Source organism: Coenobita brevimanus, chromosome 23, assembly GCF_032717465.1.
Source record: "Coenobita brevimanus isolate Jiangsu-jjx chromosome 23, ASM3271746v2, whole genome shotgun sequence".
In the NCBI taxonomy this organism is placed as follows: domain Eukaryota; kingdom Metazoa; phylum Arthropoda; class Malacostraca; order Decapoda; family Coenobitidae; genus Coenobita; species Coenobita brevimanus.
The window spans coordinates 62,892,658-62,909,631 of NC_136976.1; the positions used below are offsets into that span (position 1 = coordinate 62,892,658).

The window sequence follows — 16,974 nt, forward strand, 5'->3', positions numbered from 1 at the left end:
CTCAGAGAAAAGACCATCGTGCCAGTGCTCTAAGTATGACACACAAAAAATAAAGTGTTTGATTGTGATTACCTGCCCACTGCTGCAAGGGAAGTGTGAGTGTATTTTTCCGTGTCCAGTCTTGATCAGAGATAGGTTGATGACAGATAAATTGATTGATAGATAGTGTGGTAGGTTAGATTTATATTGCATGTTTAGTTGTGGTTGCCAACCTCCTGCTGCAAGAAGTGTCATAGTATTCGGTTTTATTTTACGGACAACACTGATTTGAGTAAGAAGGAATGTTGCCTCCTTTGCATTATTTTACAGATATTTTTATGGCACATGCTCAGACGAAGTTGCGTCCACTGTGCCGCCTCTCCATCCCTTCCCTCGCGCTGCACGGGCATCTGATAGCTCTCATGACTGGAATGTCACACAGCCACATTGCAGAACTTCTGCTTATCAGAATTTTTTTATTCCCCAAACTGCATCTTTCTGGAACTCGCTTCCCCGGAGTTGTTTCCCCCCAAACTTCAACCCACAGCTGTTCAAGTCCAACTGTTACAGATATTTTATGAATGGCGGACGCCAGTAAACTGGTGTATGGATTATTTTTTTGTATTCATTTGTTTTTCCTTCCTCTGTTCTGTTATATATAAAAGAAAAGAGATTGGCGATGGATAGATGGATAGCTTAGTAAATAGGTAGATAGATTTGACTGGCAGATAAGAGTTGTGGAATGATAGAATAGTAGATAAGATAGGTATGTAGATACAGATGAGAGTTAGATGGATTGGTAGCTAGGTAAGCAGGTAGGTAGTAGGTAGGTAGGTAGCTAGACAGGAAAGTAGGTAGAAATATCTATCTATCTATCTATCTAGACAGATAGATAGATAGATAGATAGATATTTCTACCTACTTCCCTGTATATATATACAGTATATATATATAGATTTATCTATCTATATTTATGTATATATCTATATCTATATGTCTATCTATCTATCTATCTATATAGATAGATAGATAGATAGATAGATTGACTGATTGATTGATTGATTGATTGATAGATAGATAGATAGATATAGATGTAGATATAGATAGATAGATAGATATGTGTGTGTGTGTGTGTGTGTGTGTGTGTGTGTGTGTGTGTGTGTGTGTGTGTGTGTGTGTGTGTGTGTGTGTGTGTACAAAATGGTAGCACAGTAAATGATTTAGAATTAGGTGTTTGGTTGTCGTTACCTGCGTGGTGCTGAGGAGTAAAGTGTGACAATACAGGCAGCCCGCACTTCAAGTAAAGGTCGTGTTCCAGTATATCACAACTTTTTCTTACGACTTTTACTTTAATAGTCATCGTAGTGCACCTGGTTCATCTGAAATGTGAACCCACTGAATTGCAGACTGTAGTTACTCGTCTACGGCAGTGCATCATGCCTCTTTCGGGGGAGAGGGAAGGAGTAGTGAGACATTTGTATAACTTATCGACGCCACCACAAGAAGGCGGCCCTCTCCAGCATCAACGCTTTTACTGTAAACTTTGGGAATCAGTCCGATAGAGACAGCACCAAACAAACATTCCCCCTTACTGCAGCACGTAACTATCGATTTACACATGTAGATCCCTAATTCGTTTCAGGTCCGAACAGGCTGAAATAAATGAGATCTTATCCAAAAGTCTCAACATGAAAGAAACTTGCAAATCAGCTTTATCGAAAGAAGTGGCGCTTTATTGGACGCTGTAATTCAGAATGTTGAAATATGTTTGGCTATAATGAGGACTTACTGTATTGATTTGTATTTTGCGGCCATCAGTGATGAAAGATAGGTTGGTGACAGATCGGCTGACAGATAGGTAGACGGATACATAGATTGATAGACTGGTAGATAAGGTATTTAGTTAGATAGATACATGGATAATTAGTAGATAAGCTACATATGCAGATAGATAGCTAGGGAGGTAGGTGCTGACAAATGGATGCAGGGAAGGACTATGAAATTTTATACTAAGCGGTGAGGATAGAAGGAAAGTACGTAAGCAGAATGTCTAAGAGGTAGATGCAGTATATGGAATGAGTGTGATAGACGGAGAGATTGATGGACAACTGTAAATGCAGACGTTTTTGCTCCTAATAATCATTTTAACCACTTCAGTTCGGTAGCATATTGCGTAGTTTTATTCTTACTATCTTAACATGATTTTATCCAGCTTTAAAATTAGAATGAACTTTTCAAACTGCTGAGGTCAAATCTTCAGTATCCTGTTCACCACCCGGACACTCTCAAAAGATGAATAAAATTAATCGTCTCGTGGTAGCAAGAATAAAGTATAAACTGACTTTCGTGATGAAGTGTTTAGGCACCTCCAGCAACATGAAAACACTGTACTTGTATCCGTAGTTTCTTTTCTGAGCAGTCACAGCCAATTAGCGAACACTTCATTCCACCACATTAAGTGTTGCCTATGCAGTACGTTGTCGTGTTGCTGATCAACCCAGATCTGTCTAGCCGAGCAAATACTGCATTCATCCACGATCAAACCGCCAATCTTATGCACTGAGTACCGGTAAATCTTTTTTAACTCCTTGATTCCAGTGATGTATCATCGATTTAATCCTTGCTATCTTCAGAAAACCATATTTAATGTAGAATACATTTATGTCTTGTGAGGATTAGATACAGCCTTCATTAATCCCTCCACTACTTGGTCATTCACCTAACCTGAGTAAATGTCTGCAGTAGCAAGAGAAACAGAAGCACGCGGAGGGCGCATCTCTCCGCTAAGCTTTCAGAGTTCAAGGTCATATTCGATCATGTGCGACCTTGACCTCATAACAAAAGTTCAAGGTCATAGGTCAAGACTATAGTACGAAATTAATGGATTTTCAATATGGAAAATTATGGTCATGAACTCATGTCTCTATCTTGTTTCATTTGTGAGATGTGCAGAATTTAGTTGTCCTCGTGTTTTTATAACCTTTACCGTCGACCTTTTTTCTTTCAGACTTAATCACTTTTTCCTCTGATGGTCCTCATTCATTATTCCGTATCTGGTGTAATTCCATCCAATTGTTTTTCCATAATGTTGCTAACAGAGAGACAAACAAACTGAGCGAAAGACATAAGCTTCTGGGCTGCGATAAATATAAAATAGGTCACCGTATCGAAGGTGTTAACTGTTGCCTACCTGGTGACTTACACGCTGTATATTTATTTGGCTTTAACGTTGCATATGCTCATTACAGCACCTTCGATTGTAGTCACATTTTCTGCTCCGCGAAATCAATTGCCAGCTTAATTATGGTTACAAAGTATTTGAAAACTCGTATAATATAAAAAAAATACAGGACAGTTCAATTGACTGCAAGCAGCACAGAAATACTAGAGCGACACAAAGTTTATAAATTCAGCTTCTATTTTTTTATCAAGAATACCTGACCTCTACTGACGCAAGCGGAAGACTTTTTTTTTTTTTTTTTTTATGTATGCTATCTCCAGGTGATATAATTTAGTTTTTGTGATACTTCTTGTGGTGGAGAGGTTAATGAAGGCTATATCTAACACCTCCAGTTCGAAAGTTCACCCCTAAACTGAAAAGAAAAAAAGGCTGAAGCTAACGAAACTCAGCTAGTACGTCATCGTAATGAAGTGGTTAACCCATTCAAAGTTAAGGTGTATTTCACTTTAACTGGAGGGGCTAAATATATCCAAGATTTTTCCCTCTCTACAAGATGCTCTCATATGCAGAATGAAATAACTGTTACTTAAAAAGAATAAACAAATAAAATATGGCACCGGTTTCAAGTGGTTAAATATCCAGATCCAGACTGACGTGGCCACCACCCTACCTGGAGGTAAAACTGGACATTGACTGCAAATCCGGCCATGTCGATGGGGAACTTGCGTCCGGCCACCCACCCGTCGTAGAACCCGACCAGTTTGCCGTTGGACACGATGGGAGAGGATACCCCCAGCCGAGTGACCAGACCCACTGGGAACATGGAAACTTGGCGAGTGTGGCGGATCTGTGGAGGAGAAAGGGTGTTACTGACTTATAGTCTGTCTGTTTTCACCTGACGGAACTGGTCCACTTGAGTTGTCCACTCAAGTAGTATGTCGTGTTTGTTTTGAATTCGTTGAACCTTACAGTCTGAGATAGGAATGAGTCTCCTTGGCTACTAGTCAGATCTATTCCCCAAAACGACTGCACATGGTCATCAACTGAACTGTAGAAAAAAGTGGCGTTATAGTATACCGCTTCGGCTCTCCGGACTAGTTGGGATGTGACTGCAGCTGATAGGAAAGAAAGCTGCGCAATACTAAAGATATTATGTCCTTGGAAAAGGGAGAAATGTATTCCCTGAATGTCGTCAAACACAACTAAGAGTGGATTGGAGCCTCCTCTTTCTTCTACAAATTCACGGATTGCCGACACAGTCATTTATGCTTCAAGCACCATCATAGCTGTCACAACACTGACAGGGAGAGAACTGAGCTTCCATTTTCTTTTATTTACTTTTTGAAACAAACCGATTTTAATTTCCTCAATGCATATGGCAATATGAAACAGGACTGGAATAATGATCAATAAAACTCTAACAAAACTAACATGGAATGCTGGGAATATTTTTACCGCCCTCACATTATGCAGGGAATAAATAGGTTTACACGCAGTTGATTCCCGATACTGCAAACTCGTTTACACAAAGCAAGACTAGGATGAAGGGCAATGTAAGATATGAGAAGATGCTGTTTTGAAAGACCTAATCTAACCCCCCACCAACCCCTCCCTCTACTCTGCGCCCATGCCTCACCTCGTGGAAGATGCGGTAGTCGTAGGTGTTGTCGTCGTCAGCGAAGTAGATAACCCCCTCCTTGGCGTGCACCTTGAGCCACTTCAGCCCGGCGTTGCGGTTGCTCACACCCCGAGGTTTGTTGGCGCCCTTGTAGCGTCGCGAGGCCGTACCTGATACAACACAGCACCAGTAATACAGCTACACACATACACACAATACCGATAAGATATCCACACATAGCCCTGGTAATACACACACACACACACACACACACACACACACACACACACCATTATCACTGCACCCTTGCAGTACCAGTAACACCTCCTATCCACCACTTATCATTTTCAGAGATTAATGTGTGCGGAACTTCAAACAAATTTAATTCATGGTTGGATAAGGGCTGGTGCAGGTGTCGAGAAAAGCCAATTTATGTATGCTATATGAAATGTATCTTTAAGGAGAAGGTGTTAGAAGCCACCCAAGTTGATGAGAATACAAGGCAATGTGTTACCGAGGAGATATGTGTGAGGTACGGTGCAGGTGTCGAGGAAGGCCAGTACCCTCCTGGTGGGGGCCACGGCGTCCTCCACCACCAGCCAGTGCAGTGACGGCACTAGCATCAGCGTCTGTGCCAGCCGGGTCAGCTCAGCAACCTGGGGAGTCGAGATCAGATCATATCACCAGAGTTCGTCTACAATAATATGGCACAGATTTTCGTCCTTGTAGTTTATTTCACGTAGTTCAGTAGCAGAATAAGATAATACATGGTTCTAAATTATTTCCATAACACTTAATGACTAGCATTATATTGTGTTGCTAATCTCTTGTTACAGTCTAGCATTCTTGACAGAGGCTGCATTAAAGTGGAAAAAGTAAATAGGGTTATACTGCTAAACATAATTTTGTTTTTGCAACATGACCAATGCGTGAATGTAATCCCGCGTGACATAGTGACAAGGACGCCTCCAAAACTTTCCCTCAGACTTGGACATGCAACAGTCGAACTGATTGTCCATGGTGAGGCGGGACTCACAAGCGCTCTTACTGTCAATTCCCGGTCGTAACTCGGCATTGTTTTTGTAAGGTAATGAGAGTGCAGAAGCTTCCTGTGGTTTTTGTTAGTCCGGCAAAAACAAAAGCCTCTTAGGACAGGAAGCTAATCAGTATGTTCGTCAGTATACGTCCAGCTTTCTATTTCAGCTGTGGGTGTGAATAGGCTAGGGTAGAATGATGTTTTCATATTCTATTCGTGCTACGGCCAACTAATCTTATCTGATTTATGAAAAACCCTTTTTTGTGTTGAGATAAAGATATCGAAGTGGCTTAGTTCACACCCCCTTTTCTTGACAAATAAAGCTTGACCAATAGACAGCGTCACACACACACACACACACACACACACACACACACACACACACACACACACACACGTTCATCGCACGCTAGGGTACAATCGCCTACACTGAGAGTGACATTCAAACGATCCGTGAAACGACTTTATCGGAAATGGCGCCCTTCGTTGTTCCCACCACCAACCAGTTACGAGATTGGATTCCATGGCCACTACGAATCTATTCAGCCTGGGTCCAGAGAGTACCAGGTAGTGTAAGTAATTCACTTTCGAAACATGGATCAGAAGCTAAGAATTCTAATTAAATGGATGGAATAATTAGAATAACGCTTTAGCTCTGCATTTATCATTGGTAGTTATTGTGCTTAGTTGCCCCGTCTTATTCATAGTCGCCAAACAACCTGAACCTAACAAGACCTAACTCAGTGGCGAAGGACATAGTCTTCATTCCTGGCCTTGGCACCCTTCTCCCCTATACTTAGCTGAGAAGAAAAATAACTTGTGGCTTTTAGGGCTGGGTAAGGTCTTGTTAAATTTGGCCTGTTCAGCTAAACTTAATAATTACCTTGAGGTCTTCGTGTTAAATTGCTTCTACAGCTGAACAGATTATTGTTTGAGAATTTATGCTTTGGTCAATAGGAAGGGAGAAATGTGACTCTAACGAACTGAACTGCGGCAGCTTGGCTTCTGGCCCCTGCACCTCAATGAATGGGCTGTTACCGTCGTTTGAATTTGGTATTAGGAGTATTCTGCAGTTAATTTTGTTACGATAAATGAAGCAGAAACATAAGAATATTATTAACCCTTCGGTACGATGACGCTCCCTCTCTCTCTCTCTCTCTCTCTCTCTCTCTCTCTCTCTCTCTCTCTCTCTCTCTTATTATTTCTGCCGCTAGCTAATTCTCTTTTTTTTTTTTTTTTCATATATTCTTGCTGCTGCTGGACAGCTTCATTCAGATTAAAAAAAAAAAAAACACTTTCGTAATTTGTTAGCTCCTTGCAGATTAATGACCATATTCTGATAAACTGACGGGGTGTTTCTTCAGTCTGTCATCTGCGTAAATTTGCATATATCGGCCATTTTGCAGTAATCTTTTATCATCATCATAGTCTCTTAGTCTTCTTTCGTATTTTAAAGCATATTTCTTCCCGTGATTATCTTGTTTACCGTTAACGTGGGTTCCATCAATGTGCATCACAGCTGACCATTTCAGTTTTTTTGTCATCCTCATAAAAAGACTATGGTTAATTCGTTGTTATGGCACTCATTATATCCAAGACCTTTAACTGAGTCTGGCATAAATGTCTACAATCACCCTTCTGTGGTTTCTGTCCGTTCATCTGTGCCTTTATCTCAGGTGGCCTTTATGGATGTTCTACACCTACTGCTATAGATGGTTACTATTCGCCTGAGATCTAAAGCTTTCTTCACTGGTACTCTTAGCACCTCCATCCTTTCACCAGCTTTTCCTTCAGTTCATCAGTTATATTTCTAGCTGCTCATCCTGTATCCTGCCCTGTCCACTCATCCTGTTATGAATACATCTCTCTCTTCTCCATCCACCTCTCACAGCGTCCATCACGACAGTTACTAAGTTATTTACGGGATGAGGTAACGACACACATAAACTGTTTTCTGTCTGTTCGTTCTTGTTGAGGAGGAAAGACAGTCGAAGTTATCAGTGCCTCAGAAATTCATCTCCTCCATTTTTTGATCACCATAATCTCCTCATGTCTATCACTTGCCTTACACAACTCACAGCTCAGTATGTACTTATCTTCCGCTGTTCTCAGTGTTTCTTTCTTGTGGCCTCTTCCTGGAACTATCATATAACGCTTCTAGCATAACCAGGTAATTATGAACGCGTCTTATTCTTGTCAAGTGTGTGTGTGTGGGGGGGGGGGCAAGAATCACTACAGACATCTCTGTTAATGGGGTTAATTCAATGGCATTATGACTTACGCACCCGATACTACTGACTTTAGTCTCTCTCTCTCTCTCTCTCTCTCTCTCTCTCTCTCTCTCTCTCTCTTCGACATTATACATCCATCTGAACTGTCACTGTGCTTCCCTCTGTCATTAAAACAGGCACACAATACCCATCCATCCACACATTTTAATCCCTTATCTCCCCACCGTTCTAATGCAAGAGTCGGCCAGTATTCCACGTCCTTTTCAATACACAAATGACCAGTTCAGGAAGTTTTGCCGAGTCTACTTTGCCCCCCAGCCGAAGATTACAAGCCTTTCATGTTACGATGTGCCAATGTCGAGATGAACGATGTTTGGTGTTCGTTCTGTGTCTTATATTCACTGAAGGAACATTTATTTTTGTTTGTGGTTGTGTTCCGTGTTTCTGTACATATTAAGGACAGTATAAAAGGCTGTTTTGATTAAGTACCTATGAGCTGTAACTATGAATGGACGTAGGTTAACCCTGCACCTGCTTGGGGGAGGTGGTTGTGTAACTGAAAGCATACTTGGCCCGCAACCGAGAAGGCTTTGGTTTGATTCCTTGGTCAACCACGTGACTTTTGAACAGGGTCCCTTTACCCCAGACTGTTCGCATCCTAAACCCGAAATAGAGATCTTGCATTGCAAAGTGACAGTTGCTTGTCGCTGTGGTGAGTAACTTCGTTGTGTGTATTTGTTATTTACACGCACCTGCTCAGGCCTACGGTAGGTGGGTGTGATGACGTAGATGGTGGGCGTGGCTGGGGTGGGGGCGGCGCTCCCTCCAGTACGCTCCCTCTTCACCACAACCTGGGCGGGGGCTTGAGGGTTGTGGGCGGGGGCGGGGGCTTGGGCATGGGTGGTGGGTGTGAGGGGCTGGGGGGAGGCGGGAGGATGTGGCTGAGGAGGGGCGGGGGCGGGGGGCGGTCTGGTGGTGGTGTTGTGGTGGGGGTCTCCGGGGGTGTTAGAGGCCCCTCTGGGTGACTGCAGCTGCACTGACTTCCTTGTACCGGCTGGAAAGTAAAATTTGGCTTAGTTTCGGGTATTAATAAATGATGTAAGAATTTTAGTACCAGAAAGGATTATTATTATTATTATTATTTGGAGTGGGACGGATGCAGAAGTAAGAACGACACACACACACACACACACACACACACACACACACACACACACACACACACACACACACACACACACACACACACACACACACACACACACACACACAAAGGGACAATAATAGGATTAGGAACAATTATTGTTCCTAACCCTATGCCTGCGGTTCCTTTTTCTTTTTTTTTTCTTTTGCTGCTTCCTGGCGATTTTGCTGAGTTTAGGAAAAGACGTTTTGAAGCTGAATGGCTTAGATACAGCTTTCATTAACCCCTTCACTACCAGGGTACTCTCTTAAGCTGAATTAAATCGTCAGACTGTAGCAAAAATAAAATAATAATTGTCCTCATATTAACACACTCGCTGCGGTTGGTGTAGTTGGGCATTCTGTTCAAGCTGACACCAGAAGATTTGGTTCAGCTGTGAGAAATCGAGGTAGTAAAATTCTACATAAACTAGTAGCTCAAGAAACCCTTTTCCTGTTGTTAGTATGCCTGGGAATTTTATGTAGGCTAACACCAGACGGTTTTGTCCAGTCGAGAGAAGGTCTGGTATGCAAAGGGTTCAAGAAGTCAGAATACTACCTTATTTTCTCACACGCTGAATCATTACATAGAATTATAATTTTTAAGGTCTCTTCCTCCTCCTTCATCTGCCTCACAAACACCTTTTTGACCATACAAGTTAAGTTCATTCCACATAGAGAGAGAGAGAGAGAGAGAGAGAGAGAGAGAGAGAGAGAGAGAGAGAGCTTTCCTGTTTCCTCTTCCAATGCAAAAGGTAGGTAGACAGACAGACAGATAGAAAGCTACGTAACTAACTAGATAGACAGATAGATTGATGGACAGACAGACAGACAGACGGACAGATAGGCAGGTATGTAAGGAGTTCAGTAAATTGGTAGACAGTCAGGCAGATTCATAGACAGACAGGTAGAAAGACAGATATATTGACAGGTTGATAAGACAGACAGACAGATAAACAGACAGATACATAAGCAGACAGACAGAGAAACAGACAGATGAGTAGGTAGGTAAGTTGGTAGGCAGGCAGGCAGACTGGATGGTAGGCAGGTCAACAGAGACAAAGAGGTAGACAGACAGAATTTACCTATCTGTCTATCTATATATTGATTCATATATGTATAGACAGATAGATAGATAAATAGATAGATAGGCGGGTAGATAGATTGGTTTTCTCTTCCCTGCATCCATAACCACATGAAAGATAGAACCAGAAATGAGATGATCGATACTTTAAGCAGCTGTGAGTGACATTCATACTCAACGTGACCTTTTCTGCTGCGGACACGCCAAGGTATATTATTAAGACTGACACAAGGCCAGGTTATCCAGTCGGTGTAAAGCCCCGTGTCTACTCACTCAGTTATGGGTTTTCTGACTCATGCCAAAACGCTAGCCCTTCAGTATAATGAATTTTTTTATGGTTACTTCTTGTGGTATTATTATTATTATTATTTTTTTAGACGGAGGATATTCCATACTAATGAAGTAATTAATGTTGACCATCCAACTTACTTCTAACTCGAAAAAATTATCCTCAGCTGAATAAAATCGTCTGGCATTGAAACTAATAACATAAATAGGTTCCTTATATTAAGAAGGACAGTTGTTAACCTTGCATAAATTTAGTTGTAATCTATATTATGCATACTGAAATGACATAATCTGCGGTGTTGTAAAATTGGACAAACTGCCTATATGATCAGAAGAGTTTGGAAGTGCCGCAGACCAATTATTTTAAAAGACGACCTAATGTAGTCTATCTAATTTCAACAAGACCCTGTCTATCCCTCATGCCCCATCAGGAGCATAGGGGCACGTTTAGACATATAAGGCAGGGATGACTGGTCAAACTTCCCTGAACGGTATTTTGTGAACATTTAACCACAACCAGTGCTCAGACCTGAATCTATATGGGCATATTCTTTTGGAGTTTCTATTTTTTTATGCTTACGATTCTGGGCATAGGTTTAACAGCCGTTTCCTGAGGCCCAGCAGACCTCTCACGTATCATACACCTCCACATGTCACCATTTCTGCGCTGACTCCCACCATTACTAGCGTGGGTGTTTTTATGACATGGCGAGACTTATGTTAGATCAGCAAGGCTGCTTTCATCGAAATTCAGATTCTTAAACTGTTTCCTGCTCTAGTCGGAGTTTGAATCCGCGTCCACTGGAACAACAAACAACCTCTCTACCGACCCGGTCACCACCTCCCCTTTAAGTCACTAAACTACTAAGGGTCGTCTAACTTGATTATTATGGTTTTAACTTAACGTAGTAAATAGTTTCTTGGAGACCGGGAAGCCATTTGGATCGTCACTCAGTGTAGTCACCTGTAGGTATCACTTCATCTAGTGAGTGGATGAGGGGCGCCCCCAGCCGCCGGATATGAATTATTATGGCAGTAACGTAGGTAATTATCGCCACAGCTTTCATGGTATTAACAGCCTCCTTAATAACCAATTCCAAGAACATAAAATATATGCATAACACAACATCAGACAACCACTATACCATCAGAGTCTGTCAGTCCCCTTTAATCTCACTGTCATTCAGCCGTTCCATTATCACAGGGAGGCAAAGACGACCACTTATTAGAAAGACTATCAATGAGTTCATGGAAGCGGGGTTGACGATCAGAAGGCAGATGGGGGAAAGGGGTGTAATCTGTGTGGGAATGGGGAGAGTTGGGCACATTGGGCAGCGGGGGGGGGGAGGGAGGTGGGCACAATCAGTAGGGGCACATTAGGGAAGGGAGGGGGAGATGGAGACATGGGCAGGGGGAAGGGGGCTGTTGCTTTTGGGTCGTATTCTCATTGGTTAAGGAGGCTCCCCAGCACCCCTGCCTTACCAGTTTGCTTCTGTGTGTCACTCGGTACAGTAATATTCTCGCCTATGATACTGATGAAATCTATGAAAATGTTCGGTAAGATATAAGTAACACAAACGAATATATAGGTGTAATATTGATAATAATATTAATAATTAGCCACCTGTTTTGTGGTGTAGCCATTATAATGAAGCTTGATCCCAACTATGAGTATCGTTCGTTTAAAGATTTATCCCTCCTATAGAGGGAACCGAGCCATACATTAGCCCGATCAGTGGGGTGTGGCCTGGCTTATTAAAAACAAGAGGGGACGACAGGGCCTGGGAGGTCCCGAAGGGGCCGCCCAGCACACACGCCGTGTCTTCTTGCTGGTTTTGTGATGTGTATAAAAGGTATCTTTAATATAAACAAGATATGAAGACCCTAAGGTAACTTTGCGTAACATCTACACGATCTGTAGACACAGGTGTCGAAAAACGCATGTGTAAATTTTACCTTTGTCTCAATAACTGGCCAATTGTATGCTTACCTGTAACCATATTCCTTTCACATCGTAAGAGGGACCACAGCCATATATATATAGAAAGTTACGGTTTTAAAGCTTTTATGTTTTTCTCTAGAACGTGTTGCAAAGAAAAAACTGAACAGATTTGAATTCAGTACTCTTAACTAGGCTAAATGAAAAAATACTAAGCCAGAATTATTCATCAAACATTTTTATCGTAGGATTATCAACCAAATAATTGTATCTCAGTTAGTTTCTCAGATATTTCAATTTCAAACATGTAATTTGTAGAATCAAAGAGAGTATATGACCTTCAAAAATAGGTCAAATTAATTTATATTTGGCACAAGGACTTGGGTTACCCTAAGGTACCATGCATAATATCATCCAGATCGAAGAAAAAAGTGCAAATGATAATAATAATAATAATAATAATAATAATAATAATAATAATAATGAAAACAAGAAGCTTCCCATTTATATTACGAAGCTTAATAGTACTGACGAAAACAAGAAGCCTCGCCATTTATATGGCGAAACTTGATATATATATATATATATATATATATATATATATCAACATAGAAGTCATTCCTTGGATAATGCTTGACCTGCATCCATCTGAGCTCAACTGAATGGACTTAAATGACCCGAAATGAGTCAGATATAAAAAAAAACGAATATATGTGAGTCAGAACTGACTTAACCATTTAAAGCCCGGGATCATTCTTGTTGCTACCCAACGATTTTATCCAGCTAAGGGAAGACGCCTTTTAATGAAGTGATATTAAGTCAGTATCCAGCCCCACCAGTCCGGAACGCCTTCCGTAAAACTGAAAAGAATCATACGAGGATAACAAGAATAAACTGAGAAAGACGCTTTGGTAATGATGGAAGTCATTGGAGATGAGATGCCCGAATGAATGCAAATGGGCTTGCCACCGCCAGACGATTTAACTCAGCTTAACCCCTTGAATTGGATGACGTATTTTGTATTGTACTTTCGCCATGTACAGACAGCTTTATTTATCCCAAGATAGAGTTTTAAGTAAACGGGTTAGATATACCCTTCACAGAGCTCTTTGCTACACGATATTACCTCTAAACCATAGGGTATTCGGTTGCAGCATGTGTCAGGCTCAGGAAAGATGAACTCTCCTGCCCTACATAGTCTTAGGTCACCCATGGGCAAGGTGTAGCACCGATTAACCCGGTAGTAAACAAATGTTTATCATCGTCCTGGGAGGTACTGCTATGACAATGACGTGCGGCCAAAGCCGGGTAGCTGGCTTTGCACAACACTTCAAGGTGGGGAACCCATCCATATTCACCAAGTAGTCAAAGTGCGGCCTGAGACTACAAATCATACCTGTCTCCTATACACAACTAATCCTCATGGGGACTATGGCTCCTCCGTTTTCCCTGCATCTCGCCGTGTAGAGGGACTCTGTTTCGACTTTGCTGTCTGCCACAGGAAGGTGGCTACTTGCTTGTGGTCGAAGGGTCGCTCGGCCAGGCAGATCAGGATAAAACAACAACAACAACAACAACAACAACAACAACAACAACAATAATAATAATAACAACCTCTCAATCTATTAAAACTGTCTGGTAACAGTAAGAATGCGATGAAAATGACGTCGTCGGTCTGAAGTGATTTAGGGAGCCCTTTGTAGTGAAAAGGTTAATGAACACTGCCGCTAACCCTTACAATTCGAAAACGCCTCCCCGTTAAATTGCATGAAATAAGTGGTGATAGCAAGAGAAAAAAAAAAATCATTTTAGTTTAACTGAATCTAGTAGTAACATAACAAACCGACCTCTAGACTTTCCTTCCACTACACAAAACTGTCCAGTGTTCGCCTCAATAAAACCCTCTAACATCGTCCACGGCAGCGAGAAAGGTTAACTGGAGAATGTCACTGTTACGTGGATTTACTGTTAACGTTCTCACATTTCAGTCTCTCGCTTGGAAGGTTGGGAAGGTAAGGACTAATCTCTCTCTCTCTCTCTCTCTCTCTCTCTCTGTATGTATGTATGTACAGTATTTATGTGTATCTGTACCTATCAACACATCTATATGTTTGTTTATTTAATTATATCAGTACATCTGTCTCTCAGTCCATCAGTTTTCTATCTACTTGTTAGTTTTTGTATATATATCTCTGTCTTCCGGTTTATCTCTGTACGTCTGCCTGTCTACCTACATATCTGTACAGTATATCTATCTGTCTATCCATCTATCTGTTCATCTATCTGTCTATCATCATATGCCTAATCCCAGGGTTCATCCAGGGTGGCTGCTACAAAAGAGTCTCCAAGGTCGTCACCGCTCGTCTCCACTACTGCCATATCGCCATTCCAAGTCGCCCTCCCTCATGCACGCCTCCCTTTTAATTTCCATATTGTTCAGTATCTTTTCATTCTACCACCAACATGGCTTCTGTACATTCTCCCGCCAGTCCAAACAAACCACCCACATATACACTTCTTTTATTGCTGCCATTTCATTTTTGGTCTTCGTCACCTCTGTTGCTCACCAATTTTGCTTCTGTTCAATGCCCTTTCCGTTCGATCGACTCCTCTTTATGCACTTTTTCATTCATCCTACTATCTCATTCTCTTACTCCAAATTCATGCACCAGCGTTGCATTTACTTACTGTACTATCTACTTAGAGTTTGTATGTATGTAACCTCTATGTATGTTTGCTTGTATGTATGTATGAATGAATGAATGAATGAAACCCTGAACCTTGACAGAGTTTTTACTTTGTACACACAATTGTTGGGGGCCAATTGCTGACATTTCGAGTTTGGTTCGGACTGATATCCTCTGAGGGGATGTTTTGACCGCCACACCCCTGACAGGCAAGCGTCACTGAACGCAGCGAGGAAGGCGCCGATTCTGAATCCCATCTTTCCACATGCACTCTCCTACTTCGTCTTTCTGTCTAGTTCTCCCTCTCCCTCTATCCTCATTCCACCACAAACTACCTTTCACTACATCTGCCAATCTGAAGGAGTCATCCTTCATGCACCCTTCTTTCGGATTTTTTCATTCTTGCACAAATTATTCTATTTACACTTTCTCCCTTAACCTTTATTTCAGCAGTAACCTTTGCTTTAACATACTTGCTTTATTCAATTCCCATTCTTCATTGCTCCTTGTGTCCAAATCATCTCCGATCATCTGCTTCAAGTTTATTTCAATAAGTGAAAAGCACGTGTGCCATGACCGCAATGAGATTAGGAGGCTGGCTGATAGTGCGACTGAACAGAGACGTAGAGGCAACCCATCGTCGTCATCATTATCGTCATCAGCAGCAGCATGATTACCCTTTTCCTCCTTCTCCATCTCATTCTCCTTCTCTTCCTCCTTCTCCTTCTCCTCCTCCTTCTTATCATCACCAGCACCATCATCATCATCATTTTCATTATGCCTGTTTATCTTGGCAAACGGTGCATATTGCAGAATCGGGGTCGAGGGCTGCACCTCCTCATTCAGCATATGGTGCTAATGACCTGTCATACTTGAGCGTTTATGTTTATACATACAAAATTTCATTTGCCTTGAAAACTGTGGATATTATCTCAGGGAGTCAAGAATGAGTGCTGCACCTTTTACCCGAACACGCAAGTGCAGTCCTTGAGGAGCCTACAGCATAACCGAGCCTGTAAATGTCCCCCCCCTCCCCCCCAAAAAAAAAAATCCATTCCTAAATCTTGAAAATTAGATAATATCTTGTTAGATAGAGAATAGGGTTCGGGGGCTGTATCCCTTCCTAAGTACACGCAAGCGTACTTTTTGTGGCATAGATTAATTTAGCTTTATCTATGATCATACAGGTTTTCGATTTATTTTCTTAATAATGAAAATTGAATACTCTTAAGTTAGGAGTTGTAGTCAGTGGCTGCGTCATTTTCCCAAACCCCGTGCCTTATCCATATGCTGCTTGTTACATTCCGCTTGGCCATATTTATACCCACGCCAATATTTAACTCTGTGGCTTGAAAACTGTGGCTGTGCGTGGCGAACAAAGAAATAAAGCAACAGATACTCATTGTCAATAATTTATAACGATTGTTGTATGCAGCTCTTAGGTCCTGAAGGTTTGGACATCTTTGCCTTATTCCAACAGTTATAGGAGGGGTAGAGAGGATGGAGAAACAAGATGGAAAAACGCAACGAACTTAACAGACCCACTTAATTATCAAGTGTGTGGCGGCAACAAACAACGAGCACATCGGCGGCGGGGTTATCAAGGGTCAGACATGAGGCAGGAGTAATGAGCGTCAATCAGTGCAGCGGCGAGGAACCGGGAGAGAGGCGAGGGGTGAGGGGGGGTAGTAATTATCCCTATTTTGAGGTAATTGCTTGGCCCAGATGGATGGACAAGGTGCTGGTGCT

At 41.8% G+C, this 16,974-nt stretch overlaps 1 protein-coding gene across 1 annotated transcript in view; it reads right to left on the minus strand.

The window, feature by feature from the left end:
• LOC145392723 (galactosylgalactosylxylosylprotein 3-beta-glucuronosyltransferase P-like) overlaps positions 1-16,974 on the minus strand; it is a 207,917-nt gene that overhangs the window by 1,637 nt on the left and 189,306 nt on the right. Inside the window, exons 3-7 of the mRNA XM_080267022.1 lie at positions 9,020-9,099; positions 8,798-8,962; positions 5,293-5,434; positions 4,797-4,948; positions 3,831-4,007 (exon numbers count right to left, since the gene is read on the minus strand). Coding sequence (XP_080123148.1) covers positions 3,831-4,007; positions 4,797-4,948; positions 5,293-5,434; positions 8,798-8,962; positions 9,020-9,099 — 716 coding nt within the window. The remainder of the gene's footprint in view (positions 1-3,830; positions 4,008-4,796; positions 4,949-5,292; positions 5,435-8,797; positions 8,963-9,019; positions 9,100-16,974) is intronic.